General features: G+C 41.5%; 1 protein-coding gene across 3 annotated transcripts; it reads left to right on the top strand.

The window, feature by feature from the left end:
- The first annotated feature begins 1409 nt into the window (after window positions 1-1409).
- Window positions 1410-24541, top strand: PATZ1 (POZ/BTB and AT hook containing zinc finger 1). Of its 3 annotated transcripts, XM_051634232.1 has the most exons (6): window positions 1410-2692; window positions 5071-5134; window positions 8393-8464; window positions 10822-10993; window positions 16715-16852; window positions 18742-24541. In XM_051634232.1, the coding sequence occupies exons 1-6, from the start codon at window positions 1410-1412 to the stop codon at window positions 19158-19160; spliced, it is 2148 nt and encodes a 715-aa protein (XP_051490192.1). In that variant the 3' UTR covers window positions 19161-24541. The 3 variants fall into 3 exon arrangements, with proteins under 3 accessions (XP_051490192.1, XP_051490193.1, XP_051490194.1); XM_051634233.1 differs by lacking the exon at window positions 8393-8464; XM_051634234.1 differs by lacking the exon at window positions 8393-8464 and having other exon boundaries at window positions 16780-16852; window positions 18742-18844.
- Window positions 24542-24927: the final 386 nt, after the last annotated feature.

Genomic DNA, 24927 nt, shown 5'->3' with positions numbered 1-24927 from the left:
GGGGAAGGCTGGCTCCGGGGCAGCGGGAGCCGGGGGTGCGCTGGGTGCCGTGGGAAGCCGCGGGGCTCAGCGGGGGCAGCAGTTTCCCCAACATGGAGGCAGGCGCTCGGGGTTGTGCAATTGCCCGTACCTCCCGCAGCCCCCCGCCCGCGGGTACCGTTTCTCCCAACCGCTCCCGAGAGGAGGGCATTTTTGCACTGGAAGAAATTCCCCCTGTGCCCCTTCCCTCCCCCACCGTGCCGGCGCCTCGCTGTTTTAGACAGGCTGAGAGTTGATCCTAGTACGGGGGGGGGTGTGGGGGTGAGAATTGCAATGAAAGAGCGGGGGGAGGCCGGTGTGCTCTGCAGCCCCTGGCCCCTCTGGGATCGGCTCTTCCCAGGCGAGGCGAGGAGGTGGGGGCCGCTCTGCGCCTCTGCAGCTCCGGGAGGGGTTTGCATTGGACGCCTGGGGAGGGGGGGAGGTTGCCTGCAGCCCCCCCCGCCGGCCCCTCCTCCTCTCTCCGGCGGGAGGGGGGCTTGGGGGGCGAGCTGCAGCCCGGATATTTGGGGGAGGGGGCGAGCGCAGCCCCACCACCCCCGTGTGCCGCGGGCGGGGGCCTCGCTGCCGGCTCGGCATTGGAGGATCGGTGCTGGGGAAGGGGGGGACTGCAGCCCCCAGCCCCCGCGGGCGGGCGGGGTGGGGGCCGGCCTGCTGGCTCTGGCTGCTCTTGCATTGGCGGATGCGGGGAGGGAGGGGGGCAGGAAGCGGGGGGGCAGGGGGAGCCCGAGTGGCTGGAGGGGGGGGGGGGTCTCTATGAATAGGGTGGGGGTCTTCACGGCCAAAGAAGAGAGGAAAGTTTGCGGCGTCGGTGGCGCGGGTGCAGCGAAGCGGGCGGGGCCCGGACCGGAGCCGGCGGCGGCGGCGGCGCTTGGTGGGGGAGCAGCAGCCGGGGGGCCCCCGCTGGATTTTTGTAGGGGGGGTGGTATCGCCCCCTCCTTCTCCTCCCCCCAGGGGTGAAAGTGCAAGAGGAAGTGCAGCCGCTGCCATCTTTCCTCCGCTCCAAACACACAGGGACGGACGGAGCCGGCAGCCCCGGAGCCGCCGCCGCCGGAGCCCCCCTCCCTCCCGGCTCGCTGCAGCCGCGCCGCGCACGCCCCTTCCCGCGGCGGCCTCCGCGGCCGCAGCGCCTCGTGGCGGCCGGGCCCGGGCGGAGCTCGCGCGGTCGCGGCGGCCCCGCGCGGCGCGCGCCCCTCGGCCGCCCGAGCCTTTTGTCTCGCCCCCCCCCGCCATCCCCTCGCGCTGTGCAGGGAGCGCAGCGCGCGCCGCCGCCGTCGGCCCGGGCAGGGGCGGGGAAGGAGGAGGCGGCGCGCGCCGCCCGGCGGCCGGAGAGCGCGCGCCCCCTGCGGGCGCCAGCGGGGCGGCGCAGCCCCATGGAGCGGGTGAGCGAGGCCGCCGCCTGCGGCCCCTCGTCGGGCTGCTACACCTACCAGGTGAGCCGGCACAGCGCCGACATGCTGCACAGCCTCAACCAGCAGCGCAAGAACGGCGGCCGCTTCTGCGACGTGCTCCTCCGCGTGGGCGACGAGAGCTTCCCGGCGCACCGGGCGGTGCTGGCCGCTTGCAGCGAGTACTTCGAGTCGGTGTTCAGCGCGCAGCTCGGCGACGGGGCAGGTGGCGGCGGCGCGGAGGGGGGCGCGGCGGAGGCGGCAGCGACCGGCGGGGCTGCGGCGGCGGCCGGCGGGGCCCCCGGGGGCGGGCGGGAGCTGGAGATGCACACCATCAGCTCCAAGGTGTTCGGAGACATCCTGGACTTCGCCTACACGTCGCGCATCGTGGTGCGGCTGGAGAGCTTCCCGGAGCTCATGACGGCCGCCAAGTTCTTGCTGATGCGCTCCGTGATTGACATATGCCAGGAGGTGATCAAGCAGTCCAATGTGCAGATCCTGGTGCCCCCCGCACGCCCTGACATTATGCTTTTCCGTCCGGGGGCTACGGACCTTGGCTTCCCTCTTGACATGACCAACGGTACCGCTTTGGCACCCAATGGCAACGGCATTGCTGGTATGCCTGAAGATGAGGCCACGCGGGCTGCGCTCACGGCTGCACAGTCCTCCCTACCTGTCCTGCAGGGTGTGGACCGCCTGCCCATGGTGGCAGGACCTCTGTCCCCACCGCTGCTGGCCTCGCCCTTCCAGAACGTTGCTGCTAGTGCCCCCACTTTAAGCACCAAGAGGGGCAGAGGGCGTCCCCGTAAAGCCAATCTCTTGGACTCCATGATGTTTGGTGCCCCGGGGGGCCTGCGAGAGGCTGGTATCCTGCCTTGTGGCCTCTGTGGGAAAGTATTCACGGATGCTAATCGTCTTCGTCAGCATGAGGCTCAACACGGGGTGACAAGCTTACAGCTGGGCTACATAGACATCCCACCCCCAAGACTGGGTGAAAATGGTGTCCCTGGTCCGGATGACCCCGATGCACCCCGGAAAAGAAGCAGGACGAGGAAACAGGTGGCCTGTGAGATCTGTGGCAAGATTTTTCGGGACGTGTACCACCTGAATCGGCACAAGCTGTCGCACTCTGGCGAAAAGCCTTACTCTTGTCCTGTGTGTGGCTTACGGTTCAAGCGGAAAGACAGGATGTCCTATCACGTTCGATCTCACGATGGCTCTGTGGGAAAGCCCTACATCTGCCAGAGCTGTGGAAAAGGCTTTTCCAGGTAAGAGAGTGCTTATAGGGACCCATAGAGACAAACTGAGACCTAGGAAGTTGTCTTTCCTATCCCTTGGGAAAGAAGAATGATTTGTACTTAGACATAGTTTGACTGTTCCATTTTAAAACGTCTCGAGAAATGAGACTTCCATCATTTCCGCTGGGATGCTATTCTACAATCTCTTGCAAGGGTTTAAAAGTAATTAAGACAGAGGACTGGGAGTCAGCTGGCTTCTGGGTAACATTCCCAGCTTTGTCCCAGGCTTGGTGTATGCGTGTCCTTGGGCAAATCAGTTAGTCTCTCCCTCAAATGACTCTTCTGTGAAATGGGTATTGAAATAATTACCTGCCTCACACAAGTGTCTTGAGACTACTGATTTGTTAGGTAGTTGGAAGGTGCTGTTGAAGTGCAAAATATTAATACATCTCAAGATTATTATTTTTCTCGTATCCATTTTAAATTTTCTTTTTCTTAACTTCCCTTCATTTCTCTTAGTTCGTAATGTTTTTTATCACCCAAATGTGAAGGAAGAGGTGAGATTTCAAAGGCTGCAGCATCAAGTGTCTTTTAATACATGATCTTTGTGTCCTTTGGGTTTACATCCTTCTGAAGGGGATCCTGTTTCTGCCCTGCAACATACGTAAGATCCGTGCATTTAATGTTGCTGATTTTTTGTTTTTGCTGTTTGTGGGAGTTTATAAGTAGTTTGATACACGTAGTCGTGTTAGCAGTATCTTATAGTCTGAGTTTATGAATTTGAAACTTTTTTGGAGGTTTGATGCTCGCTTTGAGACTAGAAGTAGTGGGGGGAGGGGGATGCACTACGGGTTCCTTTTGTAGCAGCAGTCGGTTTTCTACAGCAGTTGGTGTGCTCTAACAGGAGGAAAGGAATTGAGACAGGGAAAGAAATCAAAAGGCTACTAGGGCTGGAATTGTCCCAGATACAGAAGTGTAGGAATTGCACCCCTGGTAGCTCTCCTTTTGATAAAGGGACTTGTTACTGGAATACATTAAGAAAATCTCCTTTTTTTTTTTTTTTTAATCAGCATTATTAGGGATTAATCTACATAAGGACTGCACGTTTAGTGATGGAAAGTCATAAAATATTTCAGCTGTAATTAGAAGTGGAACTGTTTTTCTTATTACAGTACTACCTGGAATTGTCTGCCAATTTTTCTTATTTTTACTCACCCTCAAAGATTTCTGCTGTTGCTCATGCAAGGTTTTTGTCAACAAGGGAAAGTGAAAGATATATACTGAGATCTCATTTTTCCCAGCGGGTTACTCTGAAAAGGCAGGGATGCTGTTACAAAAGTAAACAAAACAATGTCTACACATCTTTGTAACGTCCAAGTATGAATGAAAAGTAGCGACGCTTTAACTTGCAGTGTTCAGTCGTAGGAGCAGCCAAAGGAAGCTGGAAGCGCGATGTCGAATTTTAGTATCCTTTCCTTCACTCAATGGCGCAGCACGTGAGGTTGCTAGGCTTGAGGTACCTGGAAAGACCCCCAACCAGTCTTTCCGGTTACACCGCTCCAGCCCACTTGCTGAAGCATCAGGTTTAACAGCCTGACTGCAAAGTTCAGTCTATTTTCTCCCTGCCGTGCGTGAATTCCATCCCGCGCCCTCTCATTGGCGCAGCTGGAAGGTTGGGGGAGGAGAGGGTGGGGAACTTGTTTCCAAGCAGTTTTGGCCTCATACAATGAAAAGCTTTCTTCCCACTAGGAGAAACTCCCACCAGGAAAATCTGCAGCTATTCAGTCCTCTCTTTTTCAAAGTAGGCTTTACTGATTGTGAAGAATGGTCTAACTTTTCTCTTCAGTAATAATTTGCTCTTCCATTGCACCTTCTAGTGGAGACCTTCAGAGCACTTTATTTGTATTGATGCAGTCTCCCCACCAAGCTGTGAGTTAGGACAGTATTTTTTCATCTGGCTGGTGGAAAATATGTCACCGCAAGAGTTTAGTCAGTCTTTTTGCACAGAGGTGCTTAAAGTTGGCTGCTTACATCCATGTTTGGGACATAAACAAAAAGGGTCTGAATTTTCAAATATTCAGCAACTGTAAATTAAAGTGCCCTGACTGTCAAGATCTAAATAGGATTTTGGAAGGAGGACGTGCAGGCTTGTAAATTGTAGCTTATATTTCCTGTTTTCTCTGATCATTCAGTCATAATTTCTTCTTGAGAAAATGCTGCCTTTTTAGCAAGTTGGAGAGGGTGCTTATCAAGGTAGGGTCCCAGCTGTTGGTAATCTGGTTCTTGGCAAGTTAATATTGCTACATTTGTAATAGATCCACCATTGGGATTTTTTTTTTTTCTTGTTAAAATGGTGAGTTTATTTTTAGTATTTGTTTTAAGTGTACTTATGTGTATTTTCTTTTAAGGCCAGACCACTTGAATGGACACATCAAACAGGTGCATACCTCAGAGAGACCTCACAAATGTCAGGTAGGAGCTGGAGGGGTTTAGAGTGATGTGTGGGGAATCTTTGGCATTGCATTTATGTGTGCAGACAATTTTGAAGCATCGGTAAAAATGCCATGTATGTATGAATTGGGATAAATATTTGTAAATATCAGGGTTCAACAGTGACAGCTGCTTTACATCCTTCCTGTCCCCATCCCCTAGTGTCATCTGCAGCTTTGGTCCTCTTACCTCCCTCCCCTTCTGCCAGATGTTCTTCCCTACTGCTCTATTCCAGCCTCACCCTGGATCTCTTACCCAGCCACCTTGTCCCTGGGTTAAGAATCAACTCTAAGCCTTTTCCTCTCCCCCCCCCCCCTTTTTTTTTTTTTTAATTGCAGTTGTTGCCAACCAGAGGCTCCAATGCTGACTTCATTTTTTTTCAGAATAGTTTCAAATAAAATTGGTAAATTACCATTACTTGCCAACATACTATTTTTTTATGATATAGCCTTTAGAACATTGCCCTGAGCAAAACTGGAAGCTTTCTTTAATCCCAGGGACAGTGTAAATAACAGCATCACTGTATCCTTTGCAATAAAATGTCATAACATTGCATATAGTTTTTCACAGTTAATAAATTATTCATTAGGGTTTAAAATATAAAATCAGGAAATATAGTTTGCAATTCATTTGTAGAGAGATTTAAAAAGTGCCTGGAAGTATTAATTAAAATCAAAGTTGAGAAGCAGCTTCCACGATCATCCACTGCCTTCACATAGTTGTTGGGCAGACTTCTAAAACATTTCCTGGGCTAACATGCTTGGAGACCATGCTTGATCTGTGAAGAAAGATTTCTTTATTTATTTTAAGAAAGTTGGAGCAAGATCATTTTCAGTTTCTTTAAAGGCAGTGAAAGTTAGAGGTTTTTTTTTTCTTCTAAAATTGTTAAACACATTTCATGACCGTAGTGTGTCTTACATGACTGCTGCCTCCTGATTGCATTTTTCTCCCTCGTATCTTGACACACCTCTCCCATGTTTCCTCCAAATTCTGAGTTTTGAAACATTTTGTAACTTTAATAATCCAGTGAACAGTTTTTCCAGACATTCAGAGCCATCTAAAGGTATCTGTTGACCTCCATGTGATCTGTGAAAGCCCAGCACCTTTGAAAAACAGGCTGTAGAGCCTTCACATTGACTTAACTGTATATCCTAAATACAGCCTTAGATTGGTTTTAAGTTTCTTAAGATGATTTGGGGGTTACAAATTTATATAAATTGGAAAATTCCACTCATAAAAAGACTTCACAATTTGGGGATAACAGGGTCTGGTTGGATGAACTGAAGCTAACTAAATTTTTTTTCCATGAGCTTGTATTTGTGTGGAAGTACAAAAATTAGTAAGTCCTGAAATGAACAAAACTCATCAGTCTTTTGCCAGTTGATACCAAGGTTACTGAGTGAACACAGTTTATGAATAATGGTGATAGATATGAATTGTTCTTTGCCAGCTGATACCTGATATTTTTTTATAGTTTTTGGATTGATTTAAGATTAACATAAACTCTGTAAATGTGACTCAGAGGATACAGTAAGAGGGAGAAAGTCAAGAAACATGGAAGCTAAGATTGTATAACCAAGCTCAACTTCTGCCTCCTTGCACACGTTTTGTGATTGCAATTTCTAAGGAGTCTTCCTCATTGTATGTTGAAATGCTGTAACACTGTGTGCACAGTTCATTTCAGTTAAAATGTATAGGCTGTTGGTCACAAGCATCAGCCAGAGTTGAGGTTATCTTTCAGGACTGGTTTCTTCGTGGTTAACCTGATTTTTATTAAGTTTGTTCTTGTCTTTGCTTAACCCTGCAAAGTTAATTTTTTGTGAATCTTGATGTAGAAATTTTATTCAAGAGCTGTTGTGTGTCTTTGCAAAAAATGCTTCATAATATCCTGTCAGATTTAGAAAGTCTTGTTAAATATGCACAAGTCTGAGATACGTGACACAGACCACTCATGCTGTCACACTGAGAATGTGTTTCAGATCTGAAAGTTGAAGCATAAATGGATAAAGTTTTCCTTGTGGTTATCTCATAACCAGTAGCACTTCTGTTCCATTACATGTATCGAAACACAGAATCTGGCCACTAACAAGGAAAATAGCTTAATATTGACATGTTGTTTCCCCATTTTCCATTATCTTTTTCCATTAATTGTGTTTGGCAAATTGGCTCCTTGTGAGAGCAGTCTGAACAGCATTCAGCATCCTTTTTGAATCTGTTGAGAAAATTCCTGTTATTGTCATGCTTTATGTTTACTGCAAAAGAGAAATACTCTGTCAGTAAACAGAAAAGCTTTCCAGAATCCTCTATTGTAATGGCATTCTTGGAAGCAGTGCTCTGTTATGATTTTAAAGAAATTCACTGGCCATTTACCTGAGCCCTCGTGTCTTGGTAAACCAGTGTATATCTACTGTTTTGCTGATGTGGCATCATGGTACAATTTTGGCCTAACAAAATAAAAGTGTGAAGGTGTCAACCCAACTTCAGAATAAATAAAATGAAGCTATGAGGAGCAGGGCAATGGTAGGCTGAACATCACTGCAACAACTATAGTTTTCAGTGCTCAGCATGTAATCCTGCACTCATCCCCTAAAATAATGGTTGTGCTTCACAACCACTTTGTTGAAAGCCTCCTAAGTTCCAGCACCTGTAGCACCTGATGCCAGACAAAGACCTGATTCCAGCTTTTTCATTACTGTTAAAATAGACTCAGAATAGGGAAAGCTTCCATAAAGCCAAAGCAGCTGAGAAATCGGATCAAAGAAGTTTCTTTGGTCTCTGGATCTTTTCCCTGGATTGTTGCACTGGTGATTTTTCATTATTATTATTTTTAATGACAGTTGAGTTCTAGTGGTAAGAGAAAAGTAGTTCTCTGTCCATAATGGTATAGTTTAGCCAGGGGAAGGGGTGAAACTGGGTTGTTGGGTTTTTGAGCGTGAATGGTATGAAAGTTAGGCTGCAGTTTGGAAGGAAATGGTGATCTGAAAATCTGTGGATGTGAAAGAACAAGGGGAGAAAACAGAAGTTTGCTCCTTCTCAGAGACCAGAGACGTGTTCTTCTGGCAACTTAAATAAAAAAGAGAAAAATGCAGGTTAAATTAAAGCACAACTTTTGACAAGGAAAAAGATATCTTTATTTAAGTAAACCTAAAATTGGCATCCCCAGTCCAGTGCTTTTCCCATTTATTTCAATGCAGAATGAGTTTCTTCCTGTCCTAATTTCTCTTACTTCCTGCCTATTAGCAGGAAAATGGCAGCCACCATGGAATAAGCTCAGAGACATCCACATCCATAGAAAAGTTGAAACTTCAAGAGGTATTTCTTAAACAATGTTTTTTAAACTTTATATATATTCTTTTTGATCTATTTATATACCTGTGCAATGTTGATAGGAAAGCACTGGAGAGTTTTCTTCTACAATTAACAATTAATGATAAATACTTAGCACTCATTTAGCACTTCACGTCTTTTGTAAAATAAATCTTTTTTTTAGCTCTATACCTTTTATAAATATTAACTATTTGAATATTAACTTTGGGGTTTTCTTTAAATCTAGTCCTGTCTCCCATTGTTATGATTCAGCTAAACTGGTTCTTGCTTTCTCCACTGGACTTTTTTTTTCTTTTTTTTTAAGCTTCTTTGCAGTTATATTTACTATATGGCTTATCCAGAGGTGAACTTTGCACAACTCTGCAGCAAGAGTGAGAAATCAAACACAGCAGCTATTATATTGCCTTTCCCTAAGCTTTTAACTTGATAAGTTCCATATGGGACAGATAATAGTTTTACTTCTGGCATCCTTTTACTTAGGTGGTTTGTCTCTGGTCTGCTTCATCAACTAATGCCCTCCTAATGCTTTTGTATGGACGCTCACTGTGGCTCAGTGTTTTTAAACTTATTGATGATGGATCTCTTCGCTGTCGCCTTTGATTGTCCAGTTATGTATCTTTAATTGATATCCAGCAGATTGATAAGTATCAGTGCTGGAATCCTGCCTTCTATGAGTGTTTACCTCTAATTACATTTTAGTAAGTGAAAGCTGCATCTGGTTTGCTCAGCACTGTGTACTGAGATTCAAATTAAGAGAAATCCTTCATGCTCAAGGATTTGCCTCTTAATCTTCACTACTTGTGATTTATGAATCCTTGTCTGGTGAGCTTAGTTAAACTGTATCACAGGAATCCAGATAATTTTACTGTTATCTTTTTAAGTTCATGAAGTCCTGATCCTCTGAGGTGCCAAGTCTTGTGCTCACTGCAGAGTAGCCTCAGCTCTGTGGGAGTTTACCATGTTTAAGCATCTCACAGGACTGAAGGAGTGTAAAGCCTGTTGAAATTCATAGGTACTTTTCAGCTGCCTTCAGTGTTTTTTTGATTAAGCTCTTGATTAACTGAATTATATAAAATTATATGGTTTATCCTTTTCTGTATTATCACTTTCACTTATTTGAAGTTATAATTTTGTAATTTTACTAGGATTGTTACTATAGCAAGTCTATCTCTTAAAACAGTTTTTTACTTACATACTGATGGTTGAAAACACATGATATATCCAGTTCCCAAGTCACTTAATAGTCTCATATTATCTCTTAGGGGGTTCTGGTTGTACATCTTAGCTGCATTATTTTCTCTGAAGGTGGTATAAACAAAACACTGTACACTCTTGAATGCCACTGTTGCCCACTTGGCCTGATCATTCTGTTGTATGTTTGCATTTGTTTTTCCTCTTGAACTTGTGAGCAATGGTTTCAGACTATATCTTTAATGACTTTTACAGTGTATTGCTGGTGATTTATTTTCCTTCACGTGTTGGACATAAAGCAAGTCTTTGAGAACTTCCAGGCTGTTGTAGCAGGCTATACACCTGCATGCCTGCCAGTTGGTATTATTAAAAACATGGGAGGGAGCCTTCACTCATGGATTATGTCTGGGGAATGGGGAAGTAGAATCAATATCATCTTATGCCAAGTCAAGCTTCTTTCACAGTATTAAGTGGAATATGATACCTTGATCAGGGAGGGGTGAGTTATAAACAGATTACAGTGTCATGCAGTTATTTTGATACCTGCTCAGTTCTGAGGCTTCACTTCTGCTGTTTGTTTGCACTGCAACTGTGGATGGCTTCTTTACTGCCTTTTGTCATATGCTCATCCCAGACAGTTCTCTGATGCTTTGTTTGTATATCATCCTGCTCCTAAGGGATTCTGTGTGCTGAAGTTAGATTGATCAAAGAGTGAAATTTAGGAAGATAGGAGAGAGGATGTTTTGAGTGGCCTAAAGTGTTTGTAATGACTCAATGAAATTGCAGAATTTACTGTAAATGGAATAAAAGTGGTTTGTGCTATTTCTTTAAATATTACATAAAGTTTTAGTATCTTCATCCTTAGAGAGAAGCTAAGGCATTACAGCTCTATCTTGATTTAAGCTTTACTGTCTGTAGTATATTAGAGTTGCTTTCTTTCTTAATTCTTTTGAATAGTAATATCAATCACATCTTGTGCAGTATGTTGGTAATTGGAATGTTTTATTTGTGGGAAAATGGCTCATGCATCATGTCATTTGTGTGTTTGTCCAGAGTCTAAGGTATTTACTCTAAAGAATACTACAAATATTCAACAATATCAGTGCTTTTAGCAGAGTTGATGAGTCACATGGTTCTCATTATACCTGCAGACTTGTAATGCTTCCTTTGCCACTCGTGACCGACTGCGCTCACACCTAGCATGTCATGAAGACAAAGTTCCATGCCAGGTGTGTGGGAAGTACTTGCGAGCAGCATATATGGCAGATCATTTGAAGAAGCATAGTGAAGGACCAAGCAATTTCTGCACTATCTGTAACCGAGGTAATGAAGAAACTATTTTTTTATTTCAGTGGGCTGGGACAACGCTTGAGGGAAGCTGTAAGGCTCTGTGACTGTCTGCAACAGGAGGAGGTTACACCACATGCGTGTTCATATTCTTTGCTTTTCTTATTTAAGGCTTAACCTTGAAACTGATGGAGCTGTAGGTCTGCCTTTTTCCAAGGCTGATAATTCCTGAAGAAACTCAGTTTAAATGTGAAGCAAATTAGTTCTAGACAGCTTTAAGTTATTTGCGAAATAGCCAGATCCCTACAAAATAATCGTGATATGTTGCCTTGCTGCTATTTGACATACATTTTTTTTGTTTTCTATGCCTGGTTAGACTTGCATTCAGTTTGAAAGAGGAATCTTTGAAATATACACCAAACTGAAAATTATACACTGTACCACAAATAAAAGAATTCTACTATACTACATCAATCTTGCTTAACCTCCTGGTGCAGCAGTAGAGTCAAGATGCTTCTTCCTCTTAACCCTCTCTGTATTAAGTTACATTTCTAAAACAAATTTTTTGAAGAGCATTAGAAACGTACTTTACCTTTATTTGTACAAATCCATTTTATCATAGAATACTCTGAGTTGGAATTAACCCATAATGATTATTGATTCCAACTCCCTGCTCCTTGCAGGACTACCTAAAACTAAACCATGTGACTTAAGAGCTTTTGAAGCTTTTCCATTTGTTTGTGGTACTCTTCAATTGAAGAGAGTGGTAAATTTAGGATTTGTGGCATGTAAGGCAAGCTCAAAACCTGATTTTTATTAGTGTATTTGTTTTGAATGATTAATACACAACTTCAGAATACATTGTTGGCTCACACTGCAAGTGTAGGAAGAGGTCGCTGCTGTGTTTTGAGATCTTGTTTTTTCTGATGAGTTGCTTGTTTATGATGTGTGTTTCCTTTTATAATTTAAGAGAAGTGAAATCTTTTGAAAGAATGAATCTGTTTTATATTTAATGTGAGGATTTTCCAGGGAGCTTTTGGATGATAAGGAGTTGATCAGTAATGAGAGACATTAAATTGCAAAGGAAGTATTTCCAGTAGTTGAACAGTCTGTGAGGTCTTGAGAGTGATGTTAACAGTTTGAATGGAAAAGGCGTCTAGGTTGAAAAGCTTCAGATTCTGAAGCTCCAGGTAGATGGTGCAAAATGGAAGTTTGGCCTCCTTTTCAGCTGAAGGCTCATCTTCTGAAAAATTGCTTAAGCTTATCCTGATTCTTTTTGTGGTAACAACATGGAAGACACTATTCAAGATCGAGGTGCTATCCTGCTCTCCTTCAGTTGAACGTGATGCCAATCAGAAACTCATGTTGGTCGGGAGGAATTGTCTTATTTCCAAGATTTACAAGCTTGAGTTTCAACTTAACTACCACTGGATGTCACTGCAGCTCTTTCGAAATTCAGCCAGCATGACAAAGATCGATCTGGCATTTAAACAATAAAATGACTAAATGGTTTACTCACACTTTACAGTTTTAAATGTACAATGGAAATTTAAATAAAATACACGCCTCTCTATAGAAGGAGGGGGGACCTGTAGTACCACAACCTTTAAGAAACTACTTTCTTCTTATAATTTTGTGTATTTCATATGTGTTGTCAGAATTTAGTCTGTTATAAATTTCAGTTTACATCAGCACTTAGAAAACATAGTTAATCTGCTGAATTATTCTTAACTATCTACCTAGTGTTAAAATGCATAGGAAAGCGAAGTTACAGACTGGATTTGTCAAACAACTGTGTGATTAATTCATTGTTATATGTTGTGAATTTTGATTGTAGATTCATGTAGATTCATCCATGACAGCATAATTTTTAATCCAAAGTGTTCTAGAGTCAAATTACAATATTCAGTGTTGTAAATAGGTATCTTTTAAAGGGTAGAGCCTGGTAAGATGAAGTCTAGTGGAAAATTTCTGGATTAGAAACATTTATTTAATAGGCTTTGGTGCAGTCAGAAACTACCCACCATCCCCCTGACTGTGACTGTCCCGTGGTTACGGTGCTTGTGCAGTGGGATTTTGTTTAATTCTGCCCTCAGCTAACAGGCTGGTGTGTTTTTGAACTGGAATTTGACTAGTTCTGATATAGTGATTGTCAAGAATACTTAGGCTGCTTGTAGAGAGAATTTTGGTCCTTGGCCTACCAAAAAAACAAAGGACTGGATGAAAAGGTGACTCTTACCCAGGTGAACGTTCCTAGTGTTAAAGATGGAGTTTAGAATCCCTCAATTTATGCCATCAGAATGAGGGCTCTTCCATGGAACTTCAAGTGTCTCATGTTCCAAGAGTTTAATCTATTTAGAAGGTGGCAAACTCAGTACCTGGCTGAGAGCAGTAGGCACTGGTTTACCACATCATACATGTACCTGTTTGCTGATTTTATTTATTTATTTACTCTACAAAATGATAGTATAATGTCCAAAAATTACTATCTGTCATTTGTTTTTTTCCAGGTTATTTTCTTACTTACAATCTTTACGCTTAGCATATTTATGGAAGCAATTAAATCTTGTTTAATAAGGGAAGCTGTACAATGTTGAGGGTTTTTTCTGCCATTTTCTGAGTTTGTTTAGGATTTGTTTTTTTTAAAAGAATTCATCTAAAATGTGCTTAGGAAAACGAATCCTCAATCCTCACTTTTTAAGACAAATTCTCTTTAATCAGTTCATATAAAAAAGACCTGCTCCTGCTTTATTGTTACATAAGCTAGTACCGTCGTTAGGAACTTTATTTGCTTGTGTGGGCTTTTTCAAAGAATTTAAGAGATTAATGACTATGGCAAGTCTGGAACTGGTATTTTGTAATAACATCTGCAACTTGGAAGATTCATTTTCTGTTTCAGATGCATAAGCATTGTTTGTTTCACAGAAATCTAATTAGTTAGGAAAAGGGTAAATATTCCAATCACAAGTTAGATTTTTTTTTTTTAACAATAAGATGAATTCTTGGATATTCCATGGTGAATACAGAGTTGTTTAAAGAAAGACACACTCTCCAGATGTTCCAGTGAAATCTAAATCAGAATTTTGTTAAAAGGAGCATCCTGCAATTATTTCTATAGTCTGTCTCCTTATCTATGTTATCTAAGAGATCAAGGAATAGGTTCCATTTATATAGAGCAGGTAATTTCCTCTCTATGCATATTTTTTAATCTTAGTTCCTCTAGTGTGAAGAAATAATCTGCTTTGCAAAGCTGATAAAAACGTATGGGTAAAACAATAAATACATTCCCTGTTTGAAAAACACTGCCACTTTATCCGCTGCATTAGCCTGACTCTGTTTTTAAAGAGATTTTTTAAAAGTGAAGGATTATTGTCTGTGTATCCCCCATCTTCTTAGGACAGGCATTAATAATTAAGGTCTGGTGGAAAAAAAAAATGGCCAGTGCTGAGTCGTTCAGAAAAAAAAAAATAGGATCAAAACAAACCAGAAAAATCTCACTTTAAACAGTTTCCTATGAAACAGTTGGCATTCTTACTGCTTTGATGGAAGTTGATGACTCACATGTTCCTCTGCCAAGTGCATAAAGGGGAGCTAACACACTTTGCAGGCAGTTTTTGTTATATAAAAAGATACACTCTACAAGTAGAATTGCAGAGTTCACAAAAAGCACTGTAAAGCAGAGATTACAACTTCAGTTTTTCCGGTGTCAGTTGCAGTACAGAAAAACACTGAATTCCTCTGTGTAGTCCTTTTTTACCAGTTGGCAGTGAGATTTTAATGCATTGCCACATAAAGAGGCTCATCTCAGCATGCATGTGGTTATTAGACACATTATGACATAAGAGAAGTACGTTCTAGTTGGAAGTTCACCATTATATCTGTACATTGGGTCCTTTTCTCTACCAAACACTGGTTCTTTCCATGTGTACAGTGAATTTTTGGTACTTGGAAAAAATATATATTGTGACCCAGTGAAGTATTCAGTCCAACATTTTGTGTCTGAGGGTAGGTATTGCATTATTTCAGAGGATAATATCCTTACATTAATTCTCTGGATGACTTGACCTGGGTGATTCTGCTCCATTGTATTTTGAGAATTACATGTTCTTGTTTTCTTCAGTTGTAATGTATCTACTTTTCTGTACTTTTCAACTCAGTTCTACAATTCTACAGTTACTCTCTCATGTTCATTCTCAGCAACCTGCCCTTTTTCCCTTTCAGCAGGTTGCTGTGGAATTGTCTTGCTCTGAAGATCCTATATGTATAGTTCTTAATAATCCCTGAATACACTTCGATCCTGACTTCTAAGAAAAGTCTGGGTAGAGTGATATTCTGTTGGATAGGCACAGGGAATTCCAGTGTAAAGCCACTTCTGTTATTAAATTCAACACCTGAAACTAACAGCTGCTGTCAGAAAATCCACCCCAGAGAGCTGTGCCAGTATTGGTTTTGCATCCTTCCTAATATATTATTATATATCATCAAATGTAAATGCAGTATATCACTATAGAAATGGCTTTACAGTAGTGTATCTATTCCTATTTAAAGTGAAGCATTGGTATGAAAGTTCTCTTCCAAGGGTTTGTGCTGTAAATGCTGTATTGGTTTTAAAAAAAACCTGAGGTCTTGGGTTTTCTCTATCCAGAAAGGGAATCTGGAGCTCTGTGTCTGTGATGGTGAAACTTGTGTTCTCAGTTGTTAAAATGTTTCTAACATGAAAGTGCCATAATATTGATTTCAAAATATGACAAAATTAAGAGGGTTGTTGGTAGGCTTACCTGTGTAGGAAGTCTTTCAAACACTGTCCTCCTTGTGCCTTGTATGTGGTCCAAATGTACTAGTACTAATTGCAAATGTTATTCAAGTCTGAATTTAGAAATATTACAAAATATATGTGAGATAATTTATTGCATTAAAGAAAAAGGCTGTATTTGTGAGACTTCAAAAACAATTTTAAAAAGCTCATGAAAAAATGTAAAAAACTGTTTTGTTCAGAAATCAGTTGTTTGAAATACGTTTTTAATTTCAGTGAGTTTGGCTTAGAGGTCAGAACTAACAGAAATATTGAAATTTAATTTACTTTTTTTTTTTAATATCAGACAATATATGAGTTTTAATATGTTTTTTAAAAGTCAGGATGAGCTGAATGAAGGAGATACTTTCAAAAAATTACTGTAGAATAAAACTGTATACCTTAAAAACTCAATACTTTTTGTTTTCTGCCTTCTAGTAGCCACTGTAGATGCTAGAAACCGAAGGGGAAAGCACACTAAATATCAAAGAGGGGTGTTACTAAATGGCATTCCTTCAAAACTTAACAGTGTAAAATAAACTCATTTGAACTGTCTTTCGAAATATTAGCAGATGATGAAGGGCTTTTTAATTAATGTAACTAAAATAGCACAAAAATGGTGACAAGACCTGGGTGCCCTTTTGTATCATGTCTCTTCTGCCTTTTCCAGAAAGCTTTGTGTCATCTGCTAATTTTGCTTACATGGGATTTGTTTCTCAAGGAGGCTGTTCTTTCATCATGGCTTCCAAAAAGCAAATGAAGTCTAATGAAAAGTATGCTTTGCATTCATTGTCTGACAATGTCTAGGAGTCCTACCTGAGCATGTTGTAGGTAACCAGAAATCAGGGTAACATAATGGCACCTTTGTAATAGGGAGCAGGAACAAGGGAAAGATTAAAAGAACAGGGAAGGCAGATGTGTGTCTTTGCTGGTGGCAGGATCTCATCTCCTTTTATCTTGTTTAGGTTTCTCCTCTGCCTCCTACTTAAAGGTCCATGTTAAAACCCACCACGGTGTTCCCCTTCCCCAGGTCTCCAGGCACCAGGAGTCCATCCCGAATGGGGGAGCAGCATTCCACTGCGTCAGGACCTATGGCATCAAAGGTAAGAGACTCACTGCTCTGCAGCTTGCTGCTTTGTGCAAAACTTTGTGTTGTGGGAGACTGGGCTGGGCATGAGAAAGGGGAGGGAAGAAGGTCAGCAAAACCACTGGAGAGATTCTTAGGGAGATGCTTAGGGGAGAAATCACACATCATGGCATAGTATGCAATACCTGTCTTTAGATAGCAGACTTGAGAAGTCTGAGGGAAGGAGATGGGCATATAAGGGTACGTGAATTTTTGGCAACTTCTTTGATTTTAGAGATTGAAAAAGCCACATTTAGTATATCTTGACCATCTTCCCCGTAACAGCCAGTGTTTGAATTTTGCCTGAGGGGTGCAGATTCTTGGCAGTTCCGCAGTCTTGCTATGTTTAAATCTCATGTCAACCAAACCATGTTCCTGATTTTCCATGAAGGAGAAGGGAGCCACAGAATTCAGTTCATAAAGGTTCTTGAGTGGTGAAAGCAATATTCATCCTCAGGCTGTTGAGCAGACATAATTAATCTGTAGTTAAACTTACACTTTTTAATGCTGTTATTGGGGAGGAGAGGTAGGGGGTGATAATAGTACTGTTACTTTTTTTGGTTTTTAACTTGGATTTAACTTCTGGGGAAGAACAAAACCAGAAAAGAGATATTGTAAGAACAGCTAAAGAGTATTTAGATTCTGAGTATGTAAAGCTGTGTGTTAATCTATGCAGAATAGCTTGCTTTTTGTTTCTTGGTTTGAGCTGTCAGTATTTCTGGTGAAGCTGAAACATCAGAAAATTCTTCAAAACCATGTTTGTCCCCAAAAGTCAGATTTTTTCCTTCCCAGGAGAACACAGCAAGTTGGATTAAACAAAGTCTTTGCCAGCAGAAAGCTACAGTTGTGTAGTTTTTTTTCTGTTGAAGTCGTAATAGAGTTATTACAGAAGCCCTTTGGTTTTGGGTGGTGTGCTGACTTAACAAGAGATTTGCTCCAGCTCAGTGGTGTATTGATTTCATGCATATCCTGTTTGGTTTGTAATGCCCAGCCCAGAGCAAATCTGTCTTTTGGGTTGTGCCAAGTGGTTCTTTGGTCTTTTAGAGTTAATAGTAGATACAGCTTATTTGTATTCACAGACTTGTTTAGGGAGTGAGCCTGGGTTTCCCACGCTCATTCATATGCGCTGAGCAAAAAGTGTGGACAAACTTTCTTGGCTTACTGCCAGGGGAGAGTGGAGAGCACTTCCAAACATACCAATGGCTTTGCCAGGATATGTATCCAAATGACTTAAAATAGTGTCCCTAACCTCTCTTCTGTTTCACACTACAGTATTTACAGATGGAACAATTTCAGATGGTGAAGTTAACTCCTAACAGCATTGCACTTAGGCTGTAAAAAAGAGTTCCTCAGAACTAGTTGCAGTAGCTCACTGCTCTTTTTGCTGAGTATTTCCAGGTTTCTTCACATCTTGCCGCAGCATGTAACACTTAATTAGGTTTCTAGAGTCTCTTCCAAAAGTATCAACAATGTTTCAGAAGAGTGGGAGGGACTTAAAAATTGTCATTAAGTCTATCCTTTAAGTCTATCCTTTATAGTGCTTGAGGTATAAATGTTGCGAGACATGTTTGGGGTTCAAGAAAGTATTATATAAACCAGAGACCCACTATGGATGCATTCAGTATCATGACAAATCCATAATAAAAACCTGGATGTTGCTCTAATAGCAGCCTGGTGGTTTGTAAACAGGACCTATGGTCAAGGGCATTAGAATATGAGGGATTGTGATGTTAAGTGTGTATCATTCTGTCATGACAGGCATTAATTAAATCAAGTAGGAACCAGTGTCATCTATTTGAATGCACATTAAGTAATTTTTTTAGGAGATAAGATTCTGAAAGCTTCTCTCTTTTCTTTTTCCTGTAGAAGGCCAGAAATGTTCACATTCGGACCCGATTGAGAGTTCTGATTCATACGGAGACCTCTCTGACACCAGTGACCTCAAGACTCCTGAGAAACAGAGCACCAATGGGTCCTTCTCGTGTGACATGGCAGTCAGCAAAAACAAAATGGAGACAGAAGGAGAGAAGAAGTACCCTTGTCCTGAGTGTGGCAGCTTTTTCAGATCCAAGTCTTATCTGAACAAACACATACAGAAAGTTCACGTCAGGGCCCTTGGTGGCCCATTAGGGGACCTAGGTCCTGCTCTAGGATCCCCCTTTTCACCCCAACAGAACATGTCTCTCCTGGAGTCGTTTGGGTTTCAGATCGTCCAGTCAGCATTTGCATCATCCCTAGTGGATCCAGAGGTCGACCAGCAACCGATGGGGCCAGAGGGGAAATGAGATCGGTCTGATCCTAACAAAGCAAAGCAGCAGTCTGGCTATAATGATGAGATGCTGTGAATGAAAGAGGAAATAATGAAATTGGGTTCTATAGCTGAGGATTTTTTATTCATTTTAGCTTCCTTCTTTGTCTCATGCCCTACCCCACCTTTAAACCTTCACTGGGGAGAGGGAGAAAATGCTTCTTAGCTGATAAATTACAGAAGATGGTGACCTTGAAAAGAAGACATGACCTAAAACACCAAATGGAGCTTTAGAAGCTGCTGCTGGCTTTTTGTCATGATCTTCTAGAATAAACAGAAGTTGCCAGCAGTGATGTGAAAATTAGACAGTCCTGGTGACTGAGGCACCTGGGGAGCTACAGCTACAGGGAGCTATGCTTTTGTTCTCTCTCTATTCCCCATCTTCCCTAACCTACCCCAGAAAAACAGTAAGTTTTAAAAACAGACCCATTATTGACCCATTATTGAATATAATATTAAGCAAAATGCCCCATGGTACCTAGCAGGTCACAATGCAGTTGTCCTTTTAAAACCAGAAAATGTAAAGAAGGTGAGAGAATTTGAACCCCTTCTGCTATTTGTGAGGCTGTGAGTGCTGCAGCAGGACTGAACTGCTGAGGAAAATCACCACTCAGAACAGGTTTTTTTGTTACTTTTAACCATTAAACTTGTTGTCAGGTTTTAATTCTCTATTATTATTATTTTAGGACCTGTTGTAGTGAATTGCTACTGAAAAGCCAGTCTAAGGCAATACACAGAGCACTCTTAAAGCAGCAGTCACATTAGGGTTAGTATTATTTTTTTTTTTTAGATGTACCATAATTAATAACTTGGCTAGTTGATTGTTTTAAGTCGATGAAATACATAGTTTTATGAAAAAAAAAAAAAAGGAAAAAAAAAAAGGAAGGAAAAAAATACCATTGCAGTCTGGTTGACTGGTGCTCATTTTTCATGTGGGGACCTAGGGTATAAACACAATCAGCCTTCGGGTTAACACTATGTACCACTGACTTGTTTAGTGTGAATAAACCCAGGGGTTCACAGAGTGATTTTGGTTTAATTGGATTGGACTCTATTAAAGAAGTTAGTATGTTACTTTGCATCCCCTCGTTTTGTCTGGTTTTTGAGCAATTTAGCCACCTGTCCAAGAGGTGTGCAAATGAGAGCCAGTAATTAAGACATTAATCCCTCTCTGCACTGTACTGTATTCTCAGTGATCTGGGCTTTTTGGCTACAGTCGTGCTCTCCTGATCTGCCTCTAGTCAGGTTTGCAAAAGCCAGTCTAACTCCTTTCTTGTCCAAAAAGAAGGGTTTCTACTGTAAGAGATGGGAATTGCAAGCAACATATTTCTAAGGAAGAATTGATTGCAAAATGCAAAGAAGCTGGGCTCTAGGATGTTGGGAGGTTCCTCTTAATCTGAAAATACCACTTGTACAGAAATTATGCCCTTTCTTGGCCCTCCCTTTCCTCCCTTATAACTTGTCATGGTCTTTATGTACCAAATCCAGGTATAAATGTTGTTTAACACAGGGTTAGGAGTTAGGAATATTCTGAGTTATAATTATGGTTCTGCTGTTGATGCTCAAGGTCACACTGGACAGGTCACTGAATTTACTCCTTAGTTTCCTATCTGTAAAGAGCTTTCTCTGCATCACAATTGTTGTGAGGGTTAACAACCAATGGTTTAAGCAGTGATTTGGTAAGCTAAGTTGCTCCGTGTACTGAATGTTTCTAGAAGGGCCACTTGGAAGAGCCCAAGACCCACACCAAATGTGCATTCTGTGAAACAATAGCTGTCTCCATCACTATTGCAGTGCTGGAACAGGATAGGCTACCTCAGGGCAGGACCTCCATCCTCTGCAGGAGTTACATCTGTATCAAACATGAGGGTAGCCACACACTGCTGTTGTGCCACAACTTGCTTTGCCCAGGTGCTCCTAATCAAAACCCTGCAGCTAGTCCGTAACTGAAATAAGACACATTCCTGTTTTTTTTTTTAATGTTAGAATTATAAAGCCTTTTGTAAATATAAGGATTTTTTGAACGATGTTCTAAATTCTGCAGACTTAGAAGCCCCAGTTTCTCTCTTCTGAGAAGCTACTTTTGTACTTGCTCTCGAGTGTTATAAACCAAGGGTGAATAATCAGTGGCTTTCTCTTTATAGCACCAGCACTTTCTAAATTTGAGAGCGTGTTGCAGTGGACTTGATGTTTTGCTATTAATCTATGTTGGGAGACTGAAGAACATATTCTTCTCCATTCATCTTCCCCCAGAATCCCTGGAATAGGTGTGAGTCTCATTTAGAAGGGGAAAAAAAGAGCAACAACCAACCCACTTTCCAAGTAAAGCTTCATGGAATTGCTATTGCTGTACTGGTAAGCTTAGTTAACAAGTAGAAACAGGACATTTCAGAAAGGTAACAAAACACTTTAAAATACCTCACAAATCTAGACCGTGATGAGGCAACCTGGTAAACTGCCAAGCAAGTTGAGATAGAGCAGGCTTTCCAGTCAACATAACTCATTGGGATTAGCAAATGCAACTGCAGTCACTCTGATTTAATAACAGCTTGTATTTAAGCCACCAGGAAAATTTGGGTTGAATTGAGAATGTATTCAGAAAGAGAAGTTTGTGTCCCTAATATTCCTACATGCACTCAAGGACGGTGCACTAGTCATAAAATTCAACTCCAAAAAACAAGTCTAGAGTATAGGATATTTTCATCCTACATTTATCTCCACTGGCTGTGTTACTAGTGGGTTGAATTTTGGCCATGTGTATCTGGGTTTAAAACTGAATGCTACAGAATCTGACCTGATGAAACAAATGAAAAAAAGCCTTGAACTAAAAAAAAAGCCTACTAAAACACTAACTGTGCATTTTGCTTGTCAAAGAAAATGCTTACTAAGTTGTCATGAACACATTGAATGAAAGCTACTTACTTCTCAGTCTAGTGGACAGAGAAACAATTAGGCAGGAAGTTAATCCTGAAATGGCAGTTCTAGATCATCCTGGTGTAAATGGGAGAGATTTGCACCAACACAAGAGATTGGTGCAGACTAGTGCCAGCAGTAGATTGGGCAGATCTTTGGCAGTGGTGTGTTTTCAGAACTTTTTGCTTCTTTGGGGCTATATTGTTTTGTTTGTATAGTAATTTAATCTACATGCAAATTCTTTATATTCTGTACTTTGGGAAATGTCTGCTTCTTATAGAAGAGAAGGCAGTTCCAAACAGAAAACTCAGCCTCACAAGTTCAGAGTTCAGAGGGAAATACTTAACATGCCCTGAGCTGCAACCTCACTTAACTTGTTTCCATGACTTTTTTTATTGACATGTAAGTGTATAGATAATGGTTCTCTGTTTTGGCCAGCCCTCCTTTCCTTGTCATCTGCTTTGGCAGAACTGCAGTCCAATGTTTGAGTCAGTGCATTTCTCTGCCAAGAAGGGAACTTAAGTTCATACACATTTTGATAATCAGAGCTGTAGTCTTTCCTTGTATTACAGGAGTCCTGAAGCCCCTCCACTGAGGCTCATACTCCTTTGTATTAGGTATGATGAAAACATCTTCAGCCATTTATAATCTAAACATTAAAGATAGACAAAATAATCAATGCTTTTAGGTAAACGAGTGAAATAAAGATGGACTAAAAACCTCTTTGCATGCATGCTTAAGTGTTGTGTTGAAAGTAGGGCCACAGACTTATCATCAGGCTTCTTTTGCTGCCTGAAGTAATTTCTTTATGTACTGTTAATCCTCAAGAAATGCAAGGCAGAGCAATTTATTGTGAATGTACTCCATACTGAGTTAGATGAAGTGACATTACCTTGCATTTGTCATGTGCTAGATGTGTGCAAACAGGCTTATTAGTGTGGCTCACCTAATGCATGGTAACATGGTCTGTGTGAGCCCTCAATCTGAAGTGATTTGCCCATGATGACGTGGGAAATTGATAGCAGAACCAGAAATTGAACGCAGATTTTTCCTTCTCTCAATCCAGTGCCTTAACTATAGTAGGGCAAAGTATTATATGTTGGGGAAAATTATTGTTTTGTTTGGTTTTTAAAGCCTAGAACTAGAAGATGGTGTGGAGTTGGTCTTCCTGCCAATCTTTTCAATAATTGTAAATGCCCAGTCACAATTTTAGACCTGTTTGAGTGCCAGTGACTTAGGGAATATTTGTTATTTCCCATATATTCCCTGAATTATTGTTCCTCCCTCAACTGCTGTCAGCAGTAAGGAATGACTTGAATAGAAGAGTTGTGTAACTGAATGTCTAACTCAACTAATTGAATTGATAGTATGAAAGCTAACCTAGATTTTGTAGGCTCTGTTGTAATTTTAGTGTCTTGTTTTTTCACTAAATCTTTGTTCCTAGAAATCAGTATCTGAATTTATGTCTTGAGTCTGGAGTGGGGTACCACTTTCAGCTTTAATTTTTTTTTAAGGTGCTTGCTTGAGGAAGTAGATGCCAAAGTAAACTGCAAAGAAACTCCAGACTTCAGTGTTGGAAGAATGAATGGGGAGCAAGAGCTCTCTTTGGGTTTCATGAGAGATAAATGGACAAAGTAAAAAACAGCTACCAAAATTTTAAGTAATTAAACAGGAAAGGTTTTTATAACCCACAAAAAGGATCAAATATTTTCAATTGTTCAGCATGGCAGAAACTCTGAGAGCAAGTGCCAAACAAACCCATGAAATGTGTTGGCTTTTTCAGCATTATGAATATACCTTAACAGCATTATGAATATTTTAATGTAAATTAAGCCAGCTTTCTACCATTCACCTTTTGCCTGGGCACAGTACCTGAGTTTTAATTGAATAGAACATAAGCTCACAGTGAATCTTTGAGCTTATGCTCTCAGTTCTACCCCGAGAGACAAAAAAAAAAAAGAGTAAAGAGGGAAAATAAAACAAACAAGAAACAACAACATAGGAAAACTTAAAAGGGAAAACTGATTCTGGAAGATTCCCATGTCTCCTGAGAGAGTCCTGTTTTTTATCCTGAACATCCTTTTCAAAACAAGATCCTTCAGCAGTTGTGAACGAGCCTTTGGGACCAGATTTGGCTTTCAGCCCAATCTGCTGCTCCGTGTCCCTGGAAGAAGGCAGAGTGTTCTGGAGCACTGAGCCTGGGACCCAGAGGGAGGCAGCTCCTGAGCTGCAGCCTGAGTCCATACTTACTGTTGCAGTCAGCAGCAGCAGCACTGGCAGAATTTCTTCCTGCCTGCTCCCTTGATGTGTTCACCCTCCATACATTCCTGTCCTAGTGTGGTACCTACTCAGATGTGTGCAGCTCTGCAAATAACTGTTAGCTATAAAACAAACTAGAGAACTATTTGGCTGACAAGAAAACAAACAAACAAATAAACAAAAAAACCCAAACAAACAAAAAAACACAACAACCCAACTTAAATATATGCAGTGACATAACTGCAAAGTGGTGCAGTAGAGGAGCAGGAAGCCTGGCTGTAAGGGGTTGTGGTGATGGCTGGAATGGTTACAGCATGTTTGTGAAAAACCACAGCAGTTTGCTCTGTGGCAGCAGATACTGACTGGCTGGCTGTAAAGAATTAACACCTTGTGCCATCTCTAGCCTCTTCCTGTGTTTTGTTCCCATCTATAAAATTGAGATTATAACCATTGGGTAAGAACCTTTCAAGATTTGATTGACGTGCCGAATTATGTTGCACAATTGTGCTGCTGAGCTCTGCTACAAATGTTTGGCGTCACTGATTTCAGGTGCAGTGCAAAGTTAAACATTT

The sequence above is a fragment of the Apus apus genome, chromosome 16 (genome assembly GCF_020740795.1).
Source record: "Apus apus isolate bApuApu2 chromosome 16, bApuApu2.pri.cur, whole genome shotgun sequence".
In the NCBI taxonomy this organism is placed as follows: domain Eukaryota; kingdom Metazoa; phylum Chordata; class Aves; order Apodiformes; family Apodidae; genus Apus; species Apus apus.
This window is presented reverse-complemented; position numbering and strand designations above follow the sequence as displayed.